General features: G+C 30.4%; 5 protein-coding genes and 2 long non-coding RNA genes across 10 annotated transcripts; 2 read left to right on the forward strand and 5 right to left on the reverse strand.

Moving 5' to 3' along the window:
• Positions 1-3,609: 3,609 nt before the first annotated feature.
• Positions 3,610-12,924, reverse strand: LOC134828398 (klaroid protein). 2 transcript variants are annotated; one of them, XM_063841374.1, is made up of 7 exons: positions 12,800-12,924; positions 12,366-12,533; positions 11,480-12,267; positions 9,316-9,510; positions 6,041-7,504; positions 5,867-5,979; positions 3,610-4,010 (listed from the first exon to the last, which is right to left on the reverse strand). In XM_063841374.1, exons 2-7 carry the CDS (start codon positions 12,476-12,478, stop codon positions 3,801-3,803), a joined length of 2,883 nt encoding a protein of 960 aa, XP_063697444.1. In that variant the 5' UTR covers positions 12,479-12,533; positions 12,800-12,924; the 3' UTR covers positions 3,610-3,800. The 2 variants fall into 2 exon arrangements, with proteins under 2 accessions (XP_063697444.1, XP_063697445.1); XM_063841375.1 differs by lacking the exon at positions 12,800-12,924 and adding an exon at positions 12,610-12,757.
• Positions 12,925-14,149: 1,225 nt separating this feature from the next.
• Positions 14,150-15,029, reverse strand: LOC134831945 (uncharacterized). Its single transcript, XR_010162029.1, has 2 exons — positions 14,646-15,029; positions 14,150-14,588 (listed from the first exon to the last, which is right to left on the reverse strand). It is a non-coding gene; the product is annotated as an uncharacterized LOC134831945 (long non-coding RNA).
• An 85-nt stretch (positions 15,030-15,114) lies between these two features.
• Positions 15,115-15,931, forward strand: LOC134829582 (serine/threonine-protein kinase fray2-like). Its single transcript, XM_063842737.1, has 2 exons — positions 15,115-15,371; positions 15,433-15,931. The coding sequence occupies exons 1-2, from the start codon at positions 15,193-15,195 to the stop codon at positions 15,917-15,919; spliced, it is 666 nt and encodes a 221-aa protein (XP_063698807.1). The 5' UTR covers positions 15,115-15,192; the 3' UTR covers positions 15,920-15,931.
• LOC134829583 (large ribosomal subunit protein mL41) lies at positions 15,920-16,459 on the reverse strand. The gene has a single exon (XM_063842738.1). It carries the CDS (start codon positions 16,457-16,459, stop codon positions 15,980-15,982), a length of 480 nt encoding a protein of 159 aa, XP_063698808.1. The 3' UTR covers positions 15,920-15,979.
• Positions 16,460-16,653: 194 nt separating this feature from the next.
• Positions 16,654-20,822, reverse strand: LOC134829581 (serine/threonine-protein kinase tricornered). 2 transcript variants are annotated; one of them, XM_063842735.1, is made up of 6 exons: positions 20,667-20,822; positions 20,306-20,416; positions 18,451-19,343; positions 18,227-18,390; positions 17,106-17,272; positions 16,654-17,048 (listed from the first exon to the last, which is right to left on the reverse strand). In XM_063842735.1, the coding sequence occupies exons 2-6, from the start codon at positions 20,388-20,390 to the stop codon at positions 16,933-16,935; spliced, it is 1,425 nt and encodes a 474-aa protein (XP_063698805.1). In that variant the 5' UTR covers positions 20,391-20,416; positions 20,667-20,822; the 3' UTR covers positions 16,654-16,932. The 2 variants fall into 2 exon arrangements, with proteins under 2 accessions (XP_063698805.1, XP_063698806.1); XM_063842736.1 differs by having other exon boundaries at positions 20,663-20,822.
• Positions 20,823-20,872: 50 nt separating this feature from the next.
• On the forward strand, positions 20,873-23,694 carry LOC134830033 (uncharacterized). 2 transcript variants are annotated; one of them, XM_063843382.1, is made up of 4 exons: positions 20,873-21,005; positions 21,107-21,224; positions 21,306-23,042; positions 23,265-23,694. In XM_063843382.1, the coding sequence occupies exons 2-4, from the start codon at positions 21,134-21,136 to the stop codon at positions 23,285-23,287; spliced, it is 1,851 nt and encodes a 616-aa protein (XP_063699452.1). In that variant the 5' UTR covers positions 20,873-21,005; positions 21,107-21,133; the 3' UTR covers positions 23,288-23,694. The 2 variants fall into 2 exon arrangements, with proteins under 2 accessions (XP_063699452.1, XP_063699453.1); XM_063843383.1 differs by having other exon boundaries at positions 23,320-23,694.
• Positions 23,695-24,591: 897 nt separating this feature from the next.
• On the reverse strand, positions 24,592-26,240 carry LOC134831584 (uncharacterized). The gene is made up of 3 exons (XR_010162009.1): positions 26,103-26,240; positions 25,983-26,038; positions 24,592-25,911 (listed from the first exon to the last, which is right to left on the reverse strand). It is a non-coding gene; the product is annotated as an uncharacterized LOC134831584 (long non-coding RNA).
• Between the last annotated feature and the right edge of the window lie 590 nt (positions 26,241-26,830).

A 26,830-nucleotide genomic window follows, 5' to 3' on the forward strand; every position in this document is an offset into this window, starting at 1 on the left:
AGAATTTCAACCTTGAAAAGCCTTCTCATGAATTATTTTAGATCATTGTCCTTCCGGTATTCATCCCCCAATCCACAAAAATAAAATTGATTTAGTTTTTCAATTTAGAATTTATCCTGAATATTTTATTATGTTATCCTTTTTACTCGTAAAATGCCTATTTTTCGATTGTGGGAAGAATTATTACGAATTAGACCTCCAATAAAATTGTTTTTGTTTGAGAAAAATTTAAATTGTATTTTTATCTTCGTTTTTTTATAAACAAAATTCCTTTCTCACTATAGTAAACTATAAACAAATGAGAAAAATGTCAATATTTGACACCAAAATAATCGAAAATATAACTTTTCTTTTTTTCTACCATATTTGCATACTCACCTTAAATGATCTAAATTTATCTTTTTGCCTAGTTCTTGGCATTTTTCCAAAATAATTTTCCTTCCTCTAATTTAAACACGTATTTTCCACAGAATTTGATTGCAAGCGTACCTGTCGTCTTATTATAATATAAATTAAGCAACTTTTTTTTTTCTTGAATTAAGACATGCAATGCAGATGATTTCTCTTTTTACACGAACGGACCTAAAAAATAATTAGAATCACGCCAGAGAGATTAAAAACGAGTTGATAATCCTTTTTGTGGGGGATTTTACTCCAAAAGAAAAATAAAATAATAATAAATTTACCTTTCGAGTGTTTAAACTTCGGTGTTTGTCTGTAAAATTAGTAGGAACGCATCAAAAATTGACCTCAAAAGGAGGATTACTCTTTTATTATTTAACCAAGTTTCATCTGACTGTCGAAGAAATTGAAGGTAGGAGTTTTTTTGTGGTTTCTTCTTTGTAACTCTGGAGTATTTTGTTACTTTGTGATTTATTTATTGTAACTTTGTGGTTTTTGTGGAAATAAAATAGAAAAAAAATAAAAAAGAGCAATATTTTGACCAAAGGACATGCTGGAAAAGTTTGTAAAAGGAGGTAAAAATGCCATAAAAAATGAGGAAAAAGTATTAAAAGAGATTTAAAAGCAAACGTTTGTTGTAAAATTTTACAAGATGGAAAAATGGAAAATTTTCTTGTGGTTATTTTCATGAATTATAATTAAAAGATTCGCTACTGCTTGTTTTAAGATTTTTCTTGTTATTTTTTGCTTTAAAACATTTTTTAAATAGTGTCAGTTGTCGAACCAACGAACTTAAGCGTATTTACATTTATCATCCAAAAAGAAAAAGAACATTAAAAAAAACTTAATATTCATAAAGGCGAATAAATTTTATATTTTAATTTTTAGTCACCCCCTTCCAATTTTGTCGAAAAAAATCAATGCAAAAATTTTGACATTTTTTGGGATTTTTAGAGTAAAAATCCATAATGAATTGCAGTTTTCAACTAAATTATACAAAATATTAAATAAATTTGTTTTTATAAGAATTTTCCTATTGAAATGTAGATGAAAAAAATTTTTAAGTCACGTGACCAAAATATTTTTTTTAATTTAAAAATCAATAAAAAAAAACGTTGAAAAATTACAAACAAAAATTTAAAAAATATTTAAAAAAAAACGTTGAAAAATTACAAACAAAAATTTAAAAAATATTTATTAAATAACATTTTTTTCATTAAAGCGCATTAAAAATCTTAAAAATAAAAAAAACAATCCTTTTTAATTATTTTCTTTGTTATTACGTTAAGTAACCGGAGCGATATAAATATTTATTTTTCTAGAATTTCTTTAGTGAATTTTTCAACGTCAACCACTTACTCACCGCTTATGGCATTAAAAAATTTTTTAAAATTAATTTCACAGGAAATTTTCCTCACCGTCATCCTGGTTGGAAACTAAGTAGTCATCCAATCAATTGGTTAAATTGACGTTGAATGATTGGCCTGACGTTGTGAAATACCTTTGTGGCTGTGTTATTATTGCATCCATTGTTGACAAAAGTGAAGGTTACGCTTGATTGATGCTAAATAAACACTTTGGGCGATTTAGCGGGAAACCAATAATTTAAAGTTTATTTTAACAGCAACAAATAGAATTAAACCAACTTGTCCTATTTTTTTTTTATTTTTAGCAATTATCAACACAGGCATGATAAATTAATTGTGAAAATTGCACACAAAAGACTGAAAGTGACTACTTTTTTCCATTTATTTTACTTCTTTTTTTCCCTCGTATTTTTTTGCTCACTAATTTAAAATGTATTGAAAAATAAAAGAAAATATCTTTTTCGCATTTCTTTTCTTATCCATTTTTTTCCTTTCCCAGTAATGCATTATTTTTTATTGTAAAAGTGAGAAGAAAAAAAAAAGAAAAGTAATTTTTTAGGTTTTTTCTTCGTCTTCTTTCAAGTTTTTGCAGACAGTAAGCTGAAGGTAGATAGGTAGTGTATATTGTCTATTCAAATAATCATATCAAGGCAAGTGAAGAAAGTTTATCTTTACTTTACTTTTTAATGGACATTTCTTTTAAAAGAAAATTGATTTTTTCTTGTCTGTCCTTGAATTTTATTTTTGCTTTGAATATTGTCATAAATAAATAAAAATCATAAATTTTTAAATCAATTTCCAAAGAAAATATTTGAATTTTATTGAAGGTTTCATTTTTTTCTAGCAAAAGGTTTTAAAAATTCCTTTTTAGTGTATATTTTATGTTTAATGAACTAAGCAAATGTTTGCTTCTTCAGAAACGGATTCCACAAATGCTTGTTAACAATTGTTTAACTTTTTTTGTTTAGCTAAGTCGGCTTTGTTTTTGGTCGTTTGTACGTGTTTTTACAATAAAAATTAATTTTAAACTTTATAAAGTGTCGGATTTCAAAATAAATAAGTCAATTGGTAACATAATACTTTACCTTAATTTATTTTTGATTTAAAACAATTGTATAAGAAAAGGAGGACGAATGTAAAAATAATACCAGACGTCTCCACATTATTTTTTATTTTAAAATTTAAATTGTAGATCTTTAAAAATATTTTAAGTTACTTTGAAATTAAAAGTTTCATTTTATTGATTAATAAAATTTTAAAAAAATTATAAAATTAAAGATATAAAATTATTAAAATGAATTTTTATTTTTTTTTTTTTTAGATTTTTACATATTTTTTTAAAGTTTTTATGTCGAACTAAACGATTTCAAAAAAAATAATAAATTTTCGAATTATAAAACTATTTTAAAGCTGCTCCAATTTTTTTTGTACCATGGCCCAAAATTTGAAAAAATGTAGTTTCATCAAAAATTACCATTTTGTCAGCCATTTATCCTCTTTGTTCTTAACTTACAAAAATATTTAAATTTAAAAAAAAAATTAAAAAATGACAATATTTAATTAAAAAATGTTTTGGAATTTGGCATTTCAAATGAAAAAGTATTTCAAAACTATTTTTTTTTTCAAAAGCTCTCTTTATGAACAAAAATTTCAAAAAAAAAGTTGGAACGGCCTAAAACATTTCAAAAAAAATGAAAAGTGTAAAAATTCGATAAATTCATTCACTTTAGATAAAAAAAAATAATTAAAAAAAAAAATTAGTGGAACTAAGAATTTGAAATACATTTGAAAATATAAGGGGAAAGTAAAGAAGTGGAAAAATAAATAAAACAAAATAAAATAAAGGTACAAAAGGAAACATTTATTTAAAAAAAAAAAACATTTTTTTACAAATCATTAAAATATTGCTAATCCTAACAAAAAAAAAATATATTAATAAATTTTGCTTAAAAAAATTTACCTTTGTTCTTGGCATTTTTAATCAAACTTGTAAAACATTTATAAATATAATTTGAACAATTTATTATTTTTTTATGGTAACGCGATACCATGCACTCTTATCCTATACAAACAGGTGTAATTTGTATTTCCATGATTAGTGTCGATCCGCATCTCGACAAATTCGTAAGGCACAACAATCGTTTTGTTTTGTACCGGGAAATATTGGAGCGGCTCTCCGTCGATCGCATACTGATAAGTACCAAAAATTGCTGGCTCTTTGTCAAATTCGTGCGTCAAGCCCTAGAGGTAAAAAAAAAAATAAAAAAAAATTATTTATCATCCAAACTTCTTCTTCTTTTGCTTCTTCGTTTTTTGTTAAAGGGGAAATGACCGAACAAGATAAACGACTTGTACTCGTACAAAATATATGAGAACGTTAAAAAGGTTCATACAAAGGGTCATAAAGCACACAAACACAGACAGAATCCTTGTAACGTGATACTAAAGACACTCTTCTTAAATCCCTGACGATAAATCTGCATAAAAAAACTTGAGAGTTGTGTCTTTAGATGCCGTTGTGAGATGATTCATGGCTTATGTGTGCCAGTGGTGCGAGGTGATGTGACACGAATTGTGTGACGTAGTTAATAGATGAACTTGAAGGCATCGCACAATGAATTTTTATGTTGTTTATAAATGGAACTTGAGGCAACTGGAGATTTGTCAGCCGTTTGTCGCATTGAAGGAGGTGCTACAAGGTGAGTGATGCTGTCTGACAGTGAAATTCGTAATAATATAAGAAATATTTAAGGTCAGACATGGAATTTGATGAAAAAGCAAAAAAATAAAAAAAAAAAAATGAAAGAGAATAATTGGATGTTGATGGAAAAAAAAGTGAAATCAGCATTTTTTTGTACAAATTGTTCAAATTGCTTAGTAAAAAAAAAGAATCAGGTAAAAATAATTGAGTTAATATTAAATATTTTTGCTGATACAATTTTTAGAAACCTTTGTAATAATTTTTAATCCTTTAACTAACAAGTCAATTTTTTTTCAAAAAGAAAATATAAATAATTACATCGATTGACAAGCTGTCAATACCAATTTTTGACCTTTTTTCCCCAACAAAAGTGTCACTCTCATACAAAAATACCATTAACAAGCAATTTGCATGCAATCCCTTGCAATTTATTAACTTGTAATATTTTTTTCTTCTTTTTTTCCCTGCCTTGAATGTCGTTCGAGAATAAAATATTGAAACTTTGCTTGAAAATTATGCAATGACGAAAAAAATGATTTTTTGCTATCATAACGGTATTATGTGAAAACACTGGAAAATGTCAGACGGTTCATAAAATTGCATCATAAACGTGATGGTAAAAAAAATCGAAGAAAAATGGATCAAGAAGCGGGAGAAAATGTTGGAAGAAGCTGGATTAATGAAGCATCATCGTGTCACTAAGCCTGGCAAAAATATGCATTTATTAATAAAACGTTTATGAAAATGCAATTTTTAATAAAAAGAAACATTATTGGTATTTTTTTGTACAAAAAAAAAAAATGATCAACAAAAATCAAATTTAAAAATTAATTTAAAAAAAAATTATTTGCAAATTTTAAATTAAATTTAGTAAATTAAAAATTATTAATAATGAAAGTTTTTGTTAAGATTTTAAGCTTTTTTTTTGACCCAAAAATTTCAAAATCAATTAAATAAATTTTCTAAAAAATTAAATCAGCGAAAAACTAAATAATTCATTAAATTTTAAATATTATTTGTAAAAATTGAGAACAAAAGCATGATATTAAACTCTTTTTCTCTTTAAATAAATCTTATTTTTTTTTTCAAAAATTAAATAAAAAATATTGAGCAAAAGCCCAGAAAAAAAAAATTAAGTGACTGAATATAATTATTTGACATTTTGTCATCCCCGATTTCAGTGAAAAAAAATTTGATGGAAGAAAAAAGAAAAATTAATTATTTTTTTTTTTGATGGGAAAACATTAAAAACTTCATGTTGAAAGTTAAAAAATTAAACTGGGTTCAATAAACTCAAATTTAAATGAAACGAATTTCCCCCTCTCGGCCTGTCGTCTTAAAAAATATCCATATTTTTGCCAGGCTAAATAGTCACGAAAAAAGAAATACAACTTACCATAACAGTAAAATCCTTCGGCGCAGAGTCCAGTGTCCCATTAGGTGCCAACGTTTTTGGTATGTGTTCAACTGTGAATCCAGTCACGTGAATTAAGCGACTTAATTGGATCACTACCCAAAAAAAAATAATTAAATTTAATTTTTTCACCTAAAAATCATCAACAAAACTCACCCAAATACCCAGGAAAGCCAGTAAATGCCCAGCATTGGCCTGGATGCACGGACGGCGTAATTGCGATGCGAGGCGTACTCGATTGGTACCACAACGGAATACCAAAGATTGAAATTTGAGCGGTGCGTCGTTGATAAAATTGCGTACAACGGGTCGAAATGACTTGTCCCCCCGCTGTTTCTAACGCAAAATCTGGCAAACCCGTCTTATCTGCATCATAAACTGCCAAAATTGCTCTTACGATGCGCGTGATACTCGCTTCATCGATTTCCGTCATGCTCTGTTTCGCCGTGTGTGACGACATTTCGCTGCGAACCTTCAAAAGTACCTCGTCGAGTAAGCCGGCACCGACTTTGTTTAGTTCAACTTGCAATTTGGCATCGCCGTTTTTGTTCAAGGCGGCAAGGCGTTCTTCCAGATAGTCTTTTGTGACGAAAATACTCTTGATCCAGACAATTAAATCAGCTAATGAGACATTTTCGTCGCCCGGATGCTCAAATACCAGCAACAAATGCTTCCGAATACGTTCATCGATGACATTTTCCTGCGATGATTCCAGTTTGGCGAGGCGGGCAGTTAAGTCATTAAGTAAAGCGTCAACGTTGGACTTTGTAGCGGCTGCCATTTCCGCACGCAAACCATCCTGACTTGTCTCGAGTTTCACATAAGCCGTTTTGAGGGCCAAATTTTCGTCAATTTCCTTCGTCAAAGCGACCCGAAGTGCCTCGAACTCCTGTTTAAGAAGTTGGATCTCGTCCTGTTGCTTCTTTTGAGAGTCCTGGTGCCAATTATTCAAGTACGAAAGCAGCCATGCTCCGAATTCCTGAGATTCAAGCAATTTTGCGATAATTTCGTCGATATTTGGTTCCACTTTTTGTACTGCAGGCAATTCGACAGACATGCGAGAACTCACTTGACCAAGTACCTTTTCCAATTCAAATGCATTTTCGGATTTGATTGTCTTTTGCATGTCTTGCAAGTAACCGGTCAAGGCTAATTTCACTTTTTCCACAATTCGTTCGACATCGGCATCGGTCAACTCGTACTTTTCCGGCAACACACGATGCTCGTGCACCACTTTTCGCACAAATACCAACAACCGGTCGTCATTGAGGATGGCTTGCATGAATTCCTGTTGACTAGATGCGTGTTTCTCGTGCAGCTTTTCCGCGACAATTTTGTCGATGTAGGCATCAATGTGTGCCAGAATCTGATTCATGTGCGAGTCGTCGATGAGCTGTGATGCGCGCAGTGATTCTTTGATGTTAACTTGACTAGGAGAGGAATGACTTTCACGTGCGAAAAAGGCAGCGAACAGCCAACTGAGACTCAGCGAGGGCAGCGTCGGCCATGACCAAGCTGTGAGGTAGCTGATTAGCGGTTGTGTAGAAAATTTAGGAAGTGACGCGGGCACGTAATGCGCGTAATGAGCGGCGTCGTCTTTGGTAAGTGATGTGAGGAAGGCTGGAAAAGAAGAAAATATCATAAAAATTATTTTTTTTTTGTAAAATATTTTATAAATTAGGTAAATTATAAATTATAAAAAAAAAAATAAAATTATTTTCGAGAGAAAGGAAACAAAATTAATGTGGCAAATAAGTTTAATATTTTCGTTTTTTGTCTAAAAAATAAATATTTATTAATTATTATTATTTTTGAACAAAAATCAAAATGAAATTTCTCTCAATAACATATTTTATGAAAAAAAAAATTAAAAATTTTTCAACATCTTGAAAATTTCAAAATAACCAATTTTTTTTTAATTCGAATTTGAATAAAAAAAAATATTTAAAACAAAAATATTGCAAACGTTTTAGTTCATTAATTATGCTTTTAATTTTTTTTACAATTTTTATCAATTTTAACAAAAAAAATATCCAAAATTACTAAAAACTTCTCGAAATTGATTTTTTTCAAAACTTAGAAAAATTATGAGAAACTTTTTTTTTTTTTTTTTTTTTTTTTTTTTTTTTGCTAGTCGAGGTCAAAAAATGTTCAAAATAATTCAAAAATCTCTTAAAATTACTAAAAATCAGTTTTCAATGTGAAATTTAGTGTTTGAGCGTTCAGCCTCAAATCATTAATATTTAAAAGAGTTTTACAAATTTAAAAAACATAAAAATTTAATTTTTGGAAAAGATAATGTAAAACATTTTTGATAATTGAAACTGTTTTACAATTTTCCTATTTTTCCTAAAATCCAAGAAAAAAGTTATAAATTTTCGTTTAAAAAATTAAAAAAAAAGTCAGTTAAAAAATAAAATTATTTTTTTTTTAATTTTAAAATTTTTAAAATTAAATTAAGTTTTACACATTTTAAAAAATCCGTGAAATTAACTTATTTTAGTTGAAAATTAAGTTTTACAAAATACGAAAAAAAAATAAAAATTTTTTTCAAAATTTTTTTTTTATTTTTTTATCCCACTTTTTAACATATTTTAGTCCTTCAATTGCCTTATTTGAAGAAGGATAGAGACTTACCTTTAAAAAAAATCCGAGACTTTCAAATAAAAATTCAAAAAAGTTTGATACAAATGCGCTTTATTGCTCTCATTTTAGATTCAAATTACAAAATAATAATATCTGATACTGACTTTCATATTATTTTAGTTAACACATAATAAAAAGTAAACTTGAGGAAAATAATAGAAAAATGTGAGGAAAGTGTTTTCTTTCCGAGCAAAACAAAGAAAGTACAAAAGAAAGCTCAAACGCAAGAGAAATAAACAAAGCGCTAGGAAGTAGAATTTAGCTGTAAGGTGTTTCTCTATCCTTCTTATTGTACAAAATACAGTATAGTTTGTCAAAAGGACGCTTATCATACAATTCGTAACTCTATTGTGTGTTAGTTGGCATATATAATTGCGGTTAGTAACATAATAATACTACAAAAAATGCAAGAAATTGTGTTTGTGTTTGATGCAAGACAAAAAGAGAGGAAAAATGTGAAAGACAATTAGTTCCCTTTAATACTGATAACTTTCTCTTGCAAATAGTTTGAAGCACGTTGCATGGCATTCGCGACTTCAGTCAAGGAATTATTTGCAACTTCTTGAGCGAATTTCATTTCTTTGCTCAGCCACGCTTGAATCTTGATCGCGTCGAAGGACTTGACCAAATTGTATCCCTCGGTCAACTTTTCGCGAGAAATTTTGCGACCGACAACGAGAAATTCTTCGACTTGAGTTCGGTAGAACGTACCTGCGTGAATTGTATTAATGGAGAGGGATGTAGCGGTTATGATGGAAAAATGCAAGAAAATGTACGTGACTTACCTCCGAGAAGCAGCAATGGAAGCAGGAAAAGAAGCAGCAACAGGAAGCGGCGTCGACGAGCATCTCGCACGAGCGTTGAGCGGCAAAGTAGGAGCCACGTGTCGAAAAGTAGGATGGTCGAGACTATTAGATAGACTCGTTTAAGTACATTTAGTAAGACACTGCTGAAGCGGTTTGTTATGCGAGTAAGGAATCCTGCAAGAAATTTATTGTTAGATGCGATTTAGTGAGGAATTGAGACTGGTTTAAATTTATTTCAAACTTTTTGCTCTAAATGTTTTATTTTTTTTTTTATTTTTGTCGAACGAGCGAAATGTTTAAAAACAAATGTTTAAAAATTTATTTTTTAAAAATATTTGAATAACCGACTTATTTTAATATTTGGGGTACACCGCGGGTCCTCACTGTGAAGTTTTGAAATTTAATTAAATTGAAATCAAAATTGTTAAAAATGGTTCAAAATTTAAACAATAATGCTTCTGTTAAAATTTCAAAAAATTGTCTTTTGAACCATTTTAATCGTTTCAACATAAATTTTGCTGTTGGAATTTCCAACAATTGTTGAAACAAAATTCCATACAAACTTTTTAACAATTCCAAAAATTTTAGTTTAAATTTCAATTTCAACAGTTTCAACACTCATTGTGAGAAACCCAATTAATTTTGAATTTTAGAATTTTCGAATTTCAAATTTCAAATTTCAAATTTCAAATTTCAAATTTCAAATTTCAAATTTCAAATTTCAAATTTGAACTTTGAACTTTGAGCTCTGAACTTTAAACTTTAAACTCAAAATTGTATAATTGTCTAAAATATTCAACTAGAATAACTGAAAATTTAAACAATATTCGTTTGACAAGTGTTAAAAACAACAGTTTCAATCGTTTGAACAAATTTTTAATTTTTTGAAAATTTCATTAATTCTTGAAAATTTATAAAATTTTCCAAAAAACAAATATGTATATTTTTCCCTAAATATTTAACTTATTTTTGTATTGCCTCAAATGAATATGGCTTCTCCAAATGAAAAAAATCCAAAAAAAAATTTCATCAAAAATTAAAATTTTTAAAATTTTCCATCAAAAAACAAATACTATTTTCAAAAATTCAAAAATTACCGATTTTTGTGTATTTCAAATCATATTTTTCTTTCAAGAAAATTTCAATTTTTAGTAATTTTTGTCCAAAATTGAAAAGGGGGTATTTCAACATAAAATAAATAGGTTTTGAAATACTATTTTTAAAAATGATTTAAATCAAAATTAAAATCAACAAAAAAATCAAAAATTATTGATCTTTTTTTCAGATCAAAAATCAAATCTTTTGTGATTTGATTTTTAATCTGATTTGCAAATCGAATCAAAAAATTTAACTAAAAAAAATTAAAAAAAAATTTAAAAAATTTTCAACAATGATTTTTTTTTGATTTGATTTGATTTAAAAAATGATTTAAATCAAAATTAAATAGATCAGATCAAATCAAAAAAAAGTTGAGTGTTGAAAATTTTTTGATTTGATTTGCAAATCAGATCAAAAATCAAATCTTTTGTGATTTGATTTTTAGATCATTGATCTAGATTATACAAGCCTGAAAATGACAAAATTTTAACAATTTTTGAGCGTTAAATAATATTTTTGATGTTCTTTTTACTATTTATTTTGAGATTTGATATTTTTTAATAGACTTCAGAATATTTCATTTAAAAATTTAAAAAAAACTGTAAATAATAAAACTGTAAAAATAACTGTAAAAATTTTGAAAAAAAAATTCAGTAATTTTATGAAAAATATTTTTAGAGAAGAAAATTTATGGTAAAATAGGGTAAAATATGATTTTCAAAACAAAAATTAGTAAAAATTGAATTTTTTTTGAAAACACACCAAAAAAACTGTCATTTTTGATGAAGTTTTTGACTTTTTTTTATTAAATTTTTTAATTTTTTATTCTCATTTGGAGCGGCCTACAAATAAAATTATTTTATTTTAATTGTTCAAAAAATAAATTAAAATCATTTTTTAAATTGAATTTTTTCTCTATAATAATTTTTCAACAATTTTGTATTTTTTTTATTTTTCGTTTGATTAGATATTCAAGAAACAAATTAAGAAGCAAAAAGCTCGAAATAAATTCAGAGCGAAGAAAAAAAAACAAAAAAAAACTCACCTTGTTCATGATGATAACGAGTGCGATACAAGCTCTCATCGGAACTGCGGAACAACGACACCGGATAATAAAATATTGTGGAAATGACCGTTGTGACAAATGTCCAAACACGTCGAATTATCGTTTCCCGATGTTGCACAACGGACGAACTCAAAACGGTCTTTCGTTGGAAATGATTATAATCCAACTCATCGCCCGAATCGTATTGCAAGGACGTTGCCACAGTCTTTCGCTGTGTCATTCCCGAATTTTGATACCGTTTCCGGATAAAAGACTCTTCTTCGGGACGCTTTTGGATCATTGTCACAACACGATCGTGATGCAACTCCAAACTCTTGCGACTCATGTTGGGCATGCAAACCTGCCCGGGCGCAATTTCCCGACGATACTGCGACAACTCGGAATACGTGTAGTCCGTCTTCGGATACTTGTTCCAATACTCGCCGGCCTCTTTGTACTCTTTATAGGCGAAATTTGTGGGAGTGTTGCCATTGGAGATCGACTCGATACTCGTTTCGAGTAACATATTTTCCTCATTCTGCGTGACTTCCTTGCTTTTGCGCGGCGAAGTTTTGCTCTGTCGCTGAATGGGACTCGTAAGTGGGCTCTTAATGGGCTGTGATGTCTTTTGTCGCACTTTGCGGGCGGTGGATGTGACTACAGTTGTTGTCGAGCTGACAATTTCCTCGGATGACGCGACATGAGATTCGTTCTGTGTAACAGTTACCGTCTGTTTTGTTACTTTTTTGACGGCAGAACGCGGCACTTCACTTTCTTCAACGATTGTTCTGCACGCACGAAGAGGGAAAAAAAGAAAATAAACAAGAAGATTTACGATCAATTTAGAAATCTATTTTTAGAACGACGTTCAGATGCATTCACTCACTCGACAGCTGGATTTTTCGCAACATCTTTCAACATCACGACGCGGCTGGGAGTCTTTGATCGCGAACGACTCCGCGTCTCGACACCAAGTTGCTCGACTTCTTTCTGCGACATCTTATGTTGTTGTTGTTTCTAAATTCCTCTTAGTTTTCCGTGTACGTTCATGCAACTACAGAAAAATACACGAAAAAAATCATTAAAACACGTTAAAACGAAATTTATGTTAATGAGATTCGAGTTGATACCGTTCAAGTTAGAGGTAAGTGGATCGAATCGTGTCGAAACCAAAAGTGCCATAAAACAGAAGGCAATTTATTATGTTCAAGCACGACATAGGCGTGGAGGTAAACAAAAATGGCTTCGTATCGGACGGGAACTTTTTGCGGATTTTCTCGGGATTTACACAAGAATCACTCGGGTTTTTATGATATTCACCTTCTTTAGGGTTTCATTTAAGTATTCGTTGTATTTTAAGCACTGTTACGCGAGTTTATTCTAGGAAAATTATGCAATTTGTACGAGTAAACAGCTCTTTGCACAACCGTTGAAGTTGACTCAGGTGACCAGATATTCTTGGAAATATTCAAGGACACGGAGTATGGTTACCTCATTCGATATCGAATTTTTGAAAAAAATTTCCGTTAAATTTCGAAAATTTTATTTCATTTAAAATGTTTCAAATTTCCATATTTTGATTTTTTGGCTATTTTGAGCAAATTATTTAATTTTTAAGCATTTTTTTTTGTTTAATTTAATTTTTTTTTTCAAAAATATTTTTACAAAAATTGAAATTTCAGACATAATTTTTAACCGATTTTTGGCAAAGACGAGAAAAAATTTTTTTAAGGTCTTAATTTTTTCTAGTCCCAAAACAAAATTTTAATTTTGACATATTTTTCATAGAAAATGGCAAATTTCAAAACTAACTTTAAGATAAAAAGTAAAAAATTCAAAAAAAATATAATTCAAAATTTTGAAAAAAATATCAAGTTGTTTTTTTTATTTTTTACGGAAAAATTTATTTAAAATACAAATCTATAAAAAATTTTCAAAAACAAAAATTTACCTACCAATGATAAAATTTAAAAAAATGAGGAAAATGGGGAAAAATTGTAAATTATTTTTTATGATTTTTTTTTATTCTGATTTTTTTTTTTTTTGCTCTTTTTCTAAATAAATAAGTTACAAATTGGTAAAATTGGTTTTATTCGAAAATATTACTTAATTTTTATTTTAAATTTTATTTTTTTTAATTTATTAAAATTTTGTAATTTAAATAATTTAAATTAAAATTTAGGAAAAATCGCTTAAAATACCATAAAAATTATAGTTTAAGTTGGATTCTTGAAATGGGACAAAATTTATTACCGTTATGTAGATAATTCTTATGGAAAAAAATCCGTTACAAATTCAAAAAATGGTAATAACTAATGCAACATCATTTTTGAAGTTAATAGAACAATATTTTTCCATTAAATTTTTGATTTTTTTTTAGGAATTACTTAGACAAAATTAAATTTAATTTTCATAAAATCAACAAATTAATTAATAAAAATTCATTAAAATAATTTATTCTCAAAAATTTTGTAAAAAATATTGAAAAATTTCCAAAATTCGTTAAAAGTTCAAAAGTTTTACGTAAAATGTTAATAGAACGAAATTTAAAACCTATTTTCGTTAATAGAACGGATTGTTTTTTCTATAAGAATTATCTACATTACGTTATTCGGTTTGAGGCTTATTGAATTTAATTTTTTAATTAAAAATCATTTGTGCAATAGTAGGTTTATTTGTTTATTATTGTTTTATATCAAAATAATCTTCCAAAAACGACTATTCAATAAAAAGGTCCAATCCATCCTACACAAGTCAAATTGAAATACCACTCAGTTGACACAAACTCGTTATTTTGATCATAATTCCACCTCCATGAACTTGCATCAAAAAATTGTTTTTTTTTTTTATTTTTATTTAGTAAAAAAAGTTACAAATTACTTAAAAAATTAGTTTCAAACACGTCAACAACATTAAAATGTAAAAAAAACTGTTAATAAAAAAAATTTGTAAATACTTTTTTTTCGTTTCTAAGAATTAAAATTTTGTAATTCGTTGTTTTGTCCAATTCAATCGATCTCGATGGTTAAAGTTCAATTTCACTCATAAAAAGTCCTTTAGAAGCTGCGGCTCATCTGGAATTGGCCTCTTCTTTCAGCAGAAGCAACATCTGAAAAAATAAAATTTTAATTAAATTTCATTAAAAAAATCTTTTATTTTTTCTTACTTTGCCATCCAGTGTTGTGTCCACCCCTTCGATATTTGCACCACCAGTTGCAGAAACAAATGCATCCAATAATCATCGCCACAATTGCCAGAACAAGTAGCGACAGGAGCAAATAGAAGATCATGTCATCGGAATTTGGTTCGGAGAGGGCCCTGTTTTCCGGAGATTCCACTTTTTGGTCCATTGTTGATGCTCCAAAGTCCGTTGAATAAAAAAATTTCTTCGATTTCGGGGATTTTTCGTATGATTTTTGATATTTTTGAGAATTTTACGCAGAAAAGTCTCACAATGACGAATTATGACTAATTATGAGCGAAGAATTCACGTAAAATATTAATTTTTACAGAACAGACGGTAAGTACAGTATCGGTAAGGTGCAGTGATGAGCTATTTTTAAATTTTTTTGGGTCTGTCCCTATGTGCTTTACAGTAAATGTGGGTTCGTTCATATCGTAACTCATCAAAAAGGTAAACAAACAACAGAAATCGCTTAAAAAGTAAAGAAAAAATTAATTTTAAGGTATTTTTAGAGAAAAATTAAATAAAAATGCCTCGAGATAAATACAGTCGATCTCCATCACGTTCAAAAAAGTCAAAAAGAAGCAAATCTCGGGACAGAGACCGTGACAGGCATCGAGATTATGACCGTGACTACGACAGACGCCACAAAAAATCATCGAAAAGTTCTCGTTCAAGGGATTACAGTCCAGATAATCGACGAAAAAAGTAAATTTCTTCAATTTTTATCCACTGACTTCAATTAATTCACGATTTTTCACCTTTTTAGAGATCGATATCGCCGTCGTTCCAGCAGCCGGTCCGACTCATCATCATCCCGAAGTCCATCTCACTCCTCATCTCGCTCATCTTCGCGTTACAAGTCCTCATCGCGGCACGAAAAACACGAAAGTCGGTCCCGAAGTGAGTCTCGGAGCAGTCCCGTTGTCACTGCGCCTCCACCTCCAACCATCCAATGTGAACGCTTCAACTTCCAAGACGCTGTCGGGGTACTGGACAATAATCGAGAGACCGCAGCCGATATCGACAGAAATGAATTCACGCCGCAATCTTTCACGAGCACCGCAAAAAAACTGCCGGAAAAGGTAAAAATCGACTTGGACATGGGAACAATCGAATTGCCGCCGATGCCGAATCAGGAAGAAGAGGAAGACACTCTCTTCAATCCGAAATTTTTTGGCGACGAAAAGGAACGCATGCAACGCTGGGTGCGAAAAATGATGCTTTATCGGCAACCGCGGATGGAAACAAACTAATTTTCTCTCTAATAAAATTTTTAACTCTTCTAAATTTAATTAAATATTAAAAAAATGACGCTACAAAAAGTCGGATCCAGTTTTTCGAGCCATCACTATCGCTTCATCCGGCGTTAATTTTTCCTCGGGACTCGGTTCGAGTGGTTCTCCCGCCTCGTTCAGCTTATTTGCCTTGAAATCTTCGACAATCTTCTTCGCGTAGACAGCATTGAACAAATCCTGGCTCGTAAATTCGGATTGTGTGACATCGGGCGTGCGATACGAAACGTACGGCTGAAATTCGCAACCTTTCAAATCGGGCACAATGATTTCCGGCACCATTTCGGGCACAGCAATAAAGTTGCCGGCTTCGTCGTAAATACCCGTGGGACGAACACCTCGATGGTCGATCGGAAGACCGCCTGGTTTTCCACGCATGGCTTTCTCGTGACGCGTTCCGCGTTTGTTTGGCACGAGAAACTTGCGGAAATTCTTCTTGCCCAAGCAAGCAGCTGTCGTCGAGATTTGACGGACTTGCAAAAGGGCAAATAACGAGGACATTTTAATGGATTTTCTTTGATTTTTCTGTTTTGAGAAAATTCACGGTGTTTTTTCTGAAATGTCAAAATCAGATGATTTTTTATCAAACGCCATCGTCTCATTTTTTTTTAATTTTTCCGTTAAAATTTGCCTTCATTCGAAGTTTTTAATGAAAATTTTTCATTATTTTTACATTTTTCTATATTTTTTCTCTGTTAAAGCAGTCTTAAGACTATTTTAGCTTCTGTCTGTATATTTTTTTTAGTTACTAAAGTTAACATGCTACTCAGATCTGCTCAACTAAAATTAAATTTTTAAAAATATTAATTAAAAATGCTAGTTCTGGTTAATTTTAAACAAGAAATATTGCCAAATGAGCCTTAAAACAAACAATAAGTAAATAAAAAAATTCAACTGTTCACAAAATACTTTTAGTTACGGACTCTTGTACTATGCACCTACAAGGTTAACTGCACGAAAAAAATGCCAAGCTTTTATTTTTTGTTCAAAGACGAGACACGTTGCGTTAAATTTTCGAAACGCTTGAATGTGTAATTGATAAAGACCCAATCTTTCAGGATTTCGCCATCTTGGACGCTGGGAGCCGTTGCTAAAATAAAAAAAATTTAATTAGTATTTCAAAACCAAGTAAAAATTTGGGTCTTACGAATTTCCAATGCAACATCCGGGAATTCGTCAAAGTTGGAGGTGTCATCGATGGATTTCACTTCGACGGGTATCGCAGCTGGACGTTCTCGAATGTGCTCCCAATCGACAGAGTTTCGGAAAAATGGAATTGATTTCAAGTCTTCGAGACCTTTTTGGGAACCAAGTCTAGTTTTTTTAAAGAAAAATTTAAATTTTTTAGAATTTTGAGTGAGGTTTTAAATTTATTTAAAAGTTTTTGTCCCTTTTCTTAAAAATTAGAAAATTTCATAACAAATTTACCGTTTTTAAGCATTTTTATAATTTTTTTTCTAGCACTTTTTTATTATTTTTCTTAAAACAAATTGAGTGTTTAAGCCAAAATTATTTGAATTTCAGTTTTTAATAATTTAAATTTATAAAATTTCTTTAAAACTTTTAAAATTGATTTAATTTTAACGTTTTTAATGATTTTTTTTAATGATTGAAAATTTTTTTCGATAAAAAAATTATTATTCCATTTCTGAAATCGAAATTTAAAAAAAACAATTTAAAAAAACTCGATTTAGGTATTTTTCAATTTTCATCAAAATTGACCATTTTTTGGTATTTTTCCATATTTTTTAAAGAAATTTTCAAAAATTTTTTAAAATATTTTCTAAAGAATTTTTGTATTAAAAAACGAAATATAACATGAATTTTTTTTTCTAAAAAAAAATTTCAAAAATAAATTATTTTTCATAATTTTTTGACAGTTATTTTTATGAAATTTTTTGTTTAAATTGAAATAATTTTAAATTTTAAATCATCAAATTTCAATGCAGATACCATAAAAACATTTAAAATATTCATTAAAGACTAAAATTTGCTAAAAATTTGGCATTTTGTATGAAAAAGTATTTCAAAACTTATTTTTTTATTTTGTTTTTTTTTTTTGAAAAAAATCAAAACGGCCTAAATTAAAAATTTAATTTTATTTTAAAAATTAATTTAAAATTTTGTAAAAAAATATTTAAATTATTTAAAAATTTTCTTTAATTTTTTTATTGCGATTCTTTAAAACAACAAATATTTTTTTAATATTTAAAAAAATTGGGACAAAAAGTTTGAAATAAATTTGGGAAAAAAAACTTAAAAAGTTACCTTCTATCAGCATCGCAACAAAATTTAACGATCGTTTCTCTGGCTTCCTCAGATATAGGAGTTTCCGGTGGGAAAATTAACGTTTCTCGCCAATTCATGACTTTTCGATAGGTATCTTGAGGATTATCGCTGCAGAAAGGTGGATATCCCATGAGCATTTCATACTAAAAAATTAAAAAAATTAGAAAAATTTAACATTTTTATAAAAATTTTTAAAAATTTACCATAATAACACCAAGAGACCACCAATCACAAGCCGGTCCATACCCGGTCTGCAAAAAAACTTCCGGCGCAATGTAATCTGGCGTCCCAACGGTGCTGTACGCCAACGCACGACGATTCCGCTTCCAACTTTCCGCACGTCGTTTCGAATCCATCGGACTCGAACATGTCCCAATAAAATCAGACGGCTTCGCTTGCGACAAATCCCGATAAAAATCCGTTCGATGTGATTTTTTCAGGCCCGTACACAATCCAAAGTCGGACAACTTCAAATGCCCTCTGGCATCCAACAGCAAATTATCCGGCTTAATATCACGATGAATGAATCCGAGTTTGTGAATCGAGTCTATGGCGAGTGCCGTTTCCGCGATATAAAATTGCGTACATTCCTCGGAGAGCGTATCTTTTTTCATGAGCAACGTCATCATATCACCGCCCGGCAAAAATTCCATTATCAAATACAGATTTATCGAGTCCTGGAAGCTGTAATACATTTTTACGACCCACTGGTGGTCCGCTTCCACGAGAACATCACGTTCGGCACGCACATGAGCCACTTGCTCTTTTTCCAGCATGTCAGCTTTGCGCAACACTTTCATGGCGTACACGTGACCCGTGTCTTTTTTCTGCACGAGACGAACTTCGCCAAAGGCACCGCGACCAATCACTTTGAGAGCTTCGAAGTCTTCGACGCCCAAACGACTTCGCTTCAAACGGAGGAATTCCGTCTCTTTTTGCGCATGCTGAAGTCGTTTTTCTTGTCGTTGCTGGTCGGACAAGCCTTCCTCTTGTAATGAAGCCTCCAATTTGGCAAGACGCATTTTTCGCTCGCCATGCTGACTGATGAGATTGCTGTAGTAGTTTTCGAGCGTCACTTTTGCTTTGGTGGCCTTATCTGGGAAAAGTCAAATGATTCAATTTTATTACGTGCGACTAATTAGTTTAACCTTCTTAATTGGTTTGTTTATTCAATTAGTCAGAGATGGCAAAAATAATGGTATCTTGGGATCCGGAATCATTGAAAATTTTCATAAATTTCATAAAATCATAAAAAAAATATTTTATGAGAAAAATTTTGAAATTTCTTAAATTTTTATGATTTTTGTTTTATTTTTTAAATCTGAAATTTTTTTTTTTAAAATTGCTTCGAGTTTCAAAAGTTTTTTTTTATTTTTTTTTGAAACAAAAAATTTAAAAATTTATAACTTTTAATTTGAAAAAATCATAAAAAAAAAATATTTTTTAATAAAATTTTAAAATTTTTTACTGTTAGAAAATTAAAAGTTGTTTACCTTTTTTTTCCTGGAATCCAAAATAATTTTTTTTTAAATTAGGATTTTAAATATTTTTTCCCAAGATGATTAGAAAAATTTTTAACTCAAGAAATTTCTTAAAAAATTATTTTTATTTAAATTTTAGTTTAAAAATTTTATAAAATTACTGATTTTTTTTCAAAAAGAATTTGGATTAAACTCTTGATTTTTACTTGGAACGTGGGAAAAAAATTTAAAATTAATTTAAATATTTTTTAAGTAAAAATTGTTTTTTTTTACTGGAGAAATGAAAATCAACTGCGATTTTTTTTTTGGATTTAAATAAATAAATTTCTCAAAATAAGATTTTAAATTTTTTTTTACCCCAAGATGATTAAAAAAATCCTAAATCAAGCCAATTTTATACATTTTTAAAGAAATTTTACCAATTCTTGCTTTTTTAAAAATAAAATTTCCCCATATTTCCATTAAAAATTCAAAAGAAAAAAAAACTTCTTCATGATTCTTGAAAATTTCGAGGATCCCGCATATTTATTTCCACCACCTCTGAAAATTAGCTCTCCAATTTCACAGGAAATCTTACCTAATGTGTGATCGCTGAAACGAATAGTGTTGCTGTCCATTATGGACGTTGGTGGTGTGGCTGCTGCAGTAGTTGTCGTCGTCATATTTCACCTGTTATTCTCAGTTTGACCTGCGAAACACACAAAAATTATTCAAAACTAACGGAATCAGCGATGCATTAAATTTTCATTTAACACGCAACGCCAAGGGAATGCGGAAAATCGACAATTTCTGAGTTTTTACGCTTTTGAATTGAAAAAAATTCTGTAAAAAATCAATTTTTCCTGTAGAATTCCCTTGACCTATTCTCGGTTGATTGATTGAACGACCACAGCAGAGTGGGAAATTACGACATAGTTTAGGGCGACTGACATACTTACGGAATTTCGGGCAAACGAAGCACTTTTCCAAAGGTTCTCGATGATTAAAACATTTTTTCTGCACTTTTCTTTGCAGCGTCACAAGATTTTCTTCGACAAAGCAGCGTTTATTCGAAAAATTCTTATTTTTTGTGGTGGTTTTTAACTTTGTTTTGGTTCTCGTTCACTTTTTGACGGTTGGAGCAAGCTGTCACTTTACTGTCAACGCGAGCTGTCATAACACCGAATAGCGTTCAAACGTTTTTCTCGCAATTTCAAGGATATTTAATACATTTTCTGGCGTTTTTGTTATGATTTGCCGCTGACTTTTAGTTCAAATCACGTTACGAGTGTTTGGAAGTGAGTATTTTCGCAATAATTTGCCGAAAAATCGCATTTTTTGTGCATGCTGAGAAAAATTGCATTTCCACCCTTTCACGTTCGCTTTTTTTCCGCCGTAGGATTTGCTAGAAATTTTCGCGGGGAACATGCAACGAGACCCGGATTCCACACAAACAGCCATGAATCAAGCGGATCAGGTGCGTTTCGCCAAACCGTGTCCGGGCGAAGTGAGTGACGGTGAGTAATAAGCGTCAATGACGTTTTTTGCAATGCATTTTGACGATGGCCTTGAATTTCGATTTTGTTTTGTTTCTTTAGTCATGCCGAACGAGGACGTCATCGATTCAACTGTTGCGGCACTGGAGCCGTCGCGCTTCTTTATTCGGACCTACGACAACGAGGGCAACTTTAAGGGTGAATTTGGCTTGAAGAAGCACAGCCCGGTGTATGTCGGACGTGCCCTTGGATGCCAAATCGACTTGGTAGAGCCGTCCATTTCGCGGCGTCACTGCGCCTTCCAGTACAAAGATCTCGTCATCGATGCCATGGGCAAATCCAATTCGGGCTTCATGATTTACGACCTGAAAAGCTCGCACGGCACCTTTTTGAATGGCAAACGCATCCCCAGCATGGAAAATATCAAGTTGGAGCACAATGACAAAATTACGCTGGGCTTGAGTTCGACCGTTTTCAAGTTTTGGGACTCGGAACACGACGCCTCGTCAACGACATCGAAGAAAAACAGCGTTGATGAGGCAATGTTGGCACAACAACCGTCCTCCACGAGCCAACCGGAGGAGCCAACACGCAGCGACGACGGATATTTCGACAGATACATGAAGGCCCTCGACAAATTGATCGATATCACGAAAGAATTCGAGGATAATTCGATCCAAGTGCCGGAAAACCACAAAAAACTGGCAAAAAAGTTCATGCAGCAAAATGTCAAAACGTTATCGCAATCTCTTGCCATGTCGACACTTTTGTCCGAGCTCTTATCAACAGACAACGCGGCGTCTTCGATGTCATCGCCCGACGTTTCACCGTCGAAACGCGGTCGAAAGCGACAAAATGTCGATACGTCGTCGCACACAGACTCGCCCATCGTTGAACCATCGGAACCGGCACCACCTCCAGCGCAGCAGACCCGCAAACGCGGCAGAAGGAGCAAGAAACAAATGGAAGCTGATGCAGCTGTGCAAAAACAAAGCTCGAAATCCCTGGCGAACGAAGTTCAAAAGCAAATTCAAGAGAATTCGGTGCGCACCGAGGATCCCAACGAGAATCTCTACAAAAGCACAAACAGTTTCGGTATGTTGCTCGACGAAAACGATCCACTGGCAATCATCAATGGACCACTTTTGCAAACGAATGACGAGGAATTTGTCCAAAAAGCACCTTTGGTCGTTCCCGCACCGCCCCTCGTCGAATTTCCCGCCTCAACTCGCGGAAAACGCCAAATCAAGCCGCCGAAGAAATTTTTGCCCGACGAATTTGAGACATATTCGCACGGCGCCGATGACAAACAAACAACGGACATTCCAAAAAAGCGTCGTGGACGTCAAGCAAAAGCTGCTGCGATCGTACAACAACCAATCTTACCTCCAGAACCACTTGCCGGTCCCACGAACGTCGTTGCGGAAACACCGCCGCCGCCGGAACAAGTGATCCGTAAACGTGGACGCCGCCCAAAATCTCAAATTTCTCCAATCATGTCGAATGGTTTGGCAGTTAGTTCGCCAATTGTCGATGAAATTGCTCCCGTCGCCGAAATAGTCGAGAAACCCGAACAAAATGACGACGAAATTCCCGCTCCGAAGAAGCGTGGCCGCAAATCGAAAACCGTTCTCGCGCCATTGCAAGTCATCGAGACAAATACGACGACGAGCACCAAAGAAGAGTTGCCACCAAAGAAGAGCAAGGCAGATGCGACGAAGACATTTACCGGTCCCCTTCTGGAAGACTGTGATCCCGATGCGTTCATGGACGAGCTGCCGCCGTCGCCGCCAAGTGAACTAATTGCCATCAACAACAGCGCCGCAGCGAATTTAAACGGTAAATATCGGTCGCTTAGCATAACGATAAAACAGCCCATGATTCTCCTGCGGAAACTCACGAACAATGAGATTTCCGAGGGGAAGACACCGCGCGACGAGGATCTCAATGTCGATACTTAAACGATATACTTCAAAGATCTTGTCCGTAAAATTAATATTTTTTTTATCGACAAAATCTTCGTCGAATCTAATTTTATCTCTAATTTTATCTTGCATTTAGTTTTAAGCCTAGCTCTAACCTGAAAATGTATTCTTTGACACACAACGCACGACAGGAAATTCGTTCCTGTTCTAGCCAATCCCGCTCTAAAATCCAGAGGCACGCCAGATATCCCAAGATATCCAGACATTTCCTGCTGATGACATGATCCAATCCAAAATAGACTTTATGACACTTTTTGATCCTAATTGCTATTCTTAATTAATTAATTAATATTAAATATATTTTGTCAAATTGTTAAAGAAGCAAGAATAGTAGATTCGTATATTCGATGTTTTGAAATAATATTAAAATTAAAAAAAAAATAATAATAATTTTTTGATGATAGACCAAGAAATGTGAAAATAATTACTTATTATTAGCTAAGCAAAAATTTAAAAAAGAATTGTAATTCGATTGTTGAACCCTAAAAAAATTAAAACATAGAGAAAGAGACTATCTGTGAAATAAATTTGATGAAACTTCGTATGTTGTTTAACTGATTGTGTTTTATTTCGATCTTGTGAAGTTACCCGTAAGCTTCGTTTTACCTATGGAGTTGTTTTATTTAAAATAGAAACCCTGAAAATTTTTAAACGATGCAATTTTAAAGGAAATTCGCTCCAAATTATGCTACTTTTCCAAAGTTTTTTAAGAAAATTTGAAAAAATTTTTTAAATAAATTCAATTTTTTTTATTTTTTTTGAAAATCGAAATTTAATATGAATTTTCTTCTCTAAAAATTTTTTAAAAAAATTATTTTTCAAAATTTTTTGACAGTTTTTTTATAAACTTTTTTTTGATAAATTTTTAACATGAAATACTTTAAGATAAATTTTAAATTATCAAATCTAAAAAAACAACTAAAATATTCATAATGCTCAAAAAATTTTTTAAAAAATAAATTTAAATTAAAAATAATTTATTTTATTTTTTTTTAATTTTAATTATTTATATTTTTTTATAATTTTATCTTCTATGAGATTTAAGGTTAAAAATTAAAAACAAAATATTATTTTAATAAAATTAATAATTAATAGTTTACAAAACAATTAGAAGTTATTTATTTTAAATTTTTTAAATTAATTAATTTTTTTTTAATTAATTTTTTAAATCATTTAAATTAGAAGTTATTTATTTTTAATTTTTTAAATTAATTAATTTTTTTTTAATTAATTTTTTAAATCATTTTTATTTTTATTAATTTGAAAAAAATTTTAGAGCAGGAAACTCATATCAAATTACGATTTTCAATGCAAAAATTACAAAAAATGAAAATTATTAAAAACATAAAAATAAATTTATTTTGTTCTATAAGAATTTATTTATTATAAATTTTTTTTCGTTTAATTTTAAATTTGCTACAAAAATAACTCAATTATCAACTTCAATATTATTTATTATTTATGAAAAGACAAAATATGACGATTTTCTTCTAACAATTTCCGGAACTCTGGCTTGGTAACCAATTCTTCATAAAAATAAGTTCCAATTTCAAGCTTTGGACGTTTAAATGCTTCAAGGCGCACTATGAGTCTTTCGAGAAATTCAAAATTTTCGTGAATGTGAAATAATGGAATATCGATTTTCTTTAAATTTTGCATTTTCGTGATAAATTCCAAAAGTGCACTTGATGAAAAATTTGCATTAGTAAAAGCAGCACATTCTAACTGTTGTAAATTTTGTAATTTTTTGAGATCAATGTTTGACGAAATGTAATTTATCTCTAAAATCTTCAAACTTGTTAACTTTGATAACGAATCTATTTCTTCAGACAAATTAAAGTTCATCAAATACAATTCTTCAATTTTGTTTTTTTCTCTTAATTTCTTTGACAAAGACAAAATATTTGTTGAATCAGTTAAATGTTGAACCATTATGAAATCAAGATATAATCTCTTTAAGTTTGGTAATTCGCCAAGACGATCGACAATTATTTCAGAATAAAGCTGAAAACTTAACAGAAAACTTAAATCTTCAACATTTGAAAAGTTTTCTACGATAAAATTTATGGTGTCGTTTTTAATGCAACCTTTTTGAAGGCATTCAATTTTTTTTAGTGTCAAGTTTTGCTCCAATATCTTTTTAAAATCTTCCATTCGAAGATTATCAAGTCGAACTAAACTTATCGACTTCAAATTCTTAAAATAGTTGAAAAATTTGTCGTCTATTTCGCAATTTTTGATCGAAAAACTTTCAAGTTGGCTTGAATTGCCCAAACACCTGCCTATATCGTCACAATATTTGCCATAAATCAATGAAATGCTTTTCAAGTTCTTTGTCATGCGGGAAAATTCAAATCTGGTTTGCAAAAATTCAATTGAAAAATTCATCAATTCCAACGATTCCAATTTTGGGCACAATTCGTGCAAAAGATGAAATGCTACAGCGTGTGACATGCAAAACAGTCTTGCCGAATCCAATGTAACAGATTTTAAATTTGGTCCCATGAACGTTAGTGCATCTCTAAAACTTTCCAGATCCCATTTGACGTCGTCAATTTTATGGACAAAATTAAAGTTGTGATATTTTTGTCGCAACTCGTTTGTCACAGCGCCCAGATAAGGAACTTTTAGAAGCGGCAAGAGTTCGTGTGGATGGAAGAACATTAAAATGTTTCGCAGGCAATCTTCGTTCAAAACTTCGAACCTATTGGATGTTCTGTCATCTGAAAATTTTTTTCGTTTAAAAATTTGGAAAATTTCAAGTTACTTTCAAGTTAGTAAGTTTTCAACTTACCATCCATCATCATTTTCACAAATTTTCTCAAGTTTGCAAGGTAAATTGTGAAAAATCTAAGGAAAAAAAATTTTTTTTTGTTATTTTATTTATAATTTGCAACAACAAGTTTTTGTCTACCTTATTTATTTTCTTTAATTTTATATTTTTTTTTTTCGAATATTTTATTTTATTTTTTTAGTCTTCGAATATTCAAAAGCTTTAAATATTCGTTTTTCAATAATAATTGTTCTTAAAGTTTTTTTTTCAAAAATTCGCTAGAAAAGCCGGCAATTTCATAACACTCAAAATATGTAAACAAACGTTGGTGTCAAAAAATATTCAAAACATTTTTATTTTAACGCACAAAAATGTTGCACATTGTTTTACTCCTCATTTTGAACATTGCAATTTTTTTATATTTTTTGAAATTCAAAAATTTTTGAATTTTTTTCTAATTATCTTAACTTTAATTTATTTTTTTTTTATAAAATTTTGTAAAATTATTTATTTAATTTAAAAATATATTTTAGGCCGCTCCAAAAGCAACTCAATAGTTTTGTCCAAAATTAAGGTGAGGCAAAAAAAATAAAAAATTTTGAAATACCTACTTTTTTTCATACAAAATGCAAATTTTTTAAAAAATTTTTTAATCTTTTATAAATATTATTATTGTTGTTTTGAGTTTTTTACATTGATATTTGTGTATTATAATTTTGTTTAAAACAATTTTAATCAAAAAAATAACTGTCAAATTTTTTTTTGAAAAGAATTTAATAATTTTCATGAAAATTATTTTCTAAATAAAATTTCTTGTCGAAATACCTACGGTTTTGAGTGCAAAAATCACAAAAAATTATATTTTTCTT

The sequence above is a fragment of the Culicoides brevitarsis genome, chromosome 2 (genome assembly GCF_036172545.1).
Source record: "Culicoides brevitarsis isolate CSIRO-B50_1 chromosome 2, AGI_CSIRO_Cbre_v1, whole genome shotgun sequence".
Classification (NCBI taxonomy): domain Eukaryota; kingdom Metazoa; phylum Arthropoda; class Insecta; order Diptera; family Ceratopogonidae; genus Culicoides; species Culicoides brevitarsis.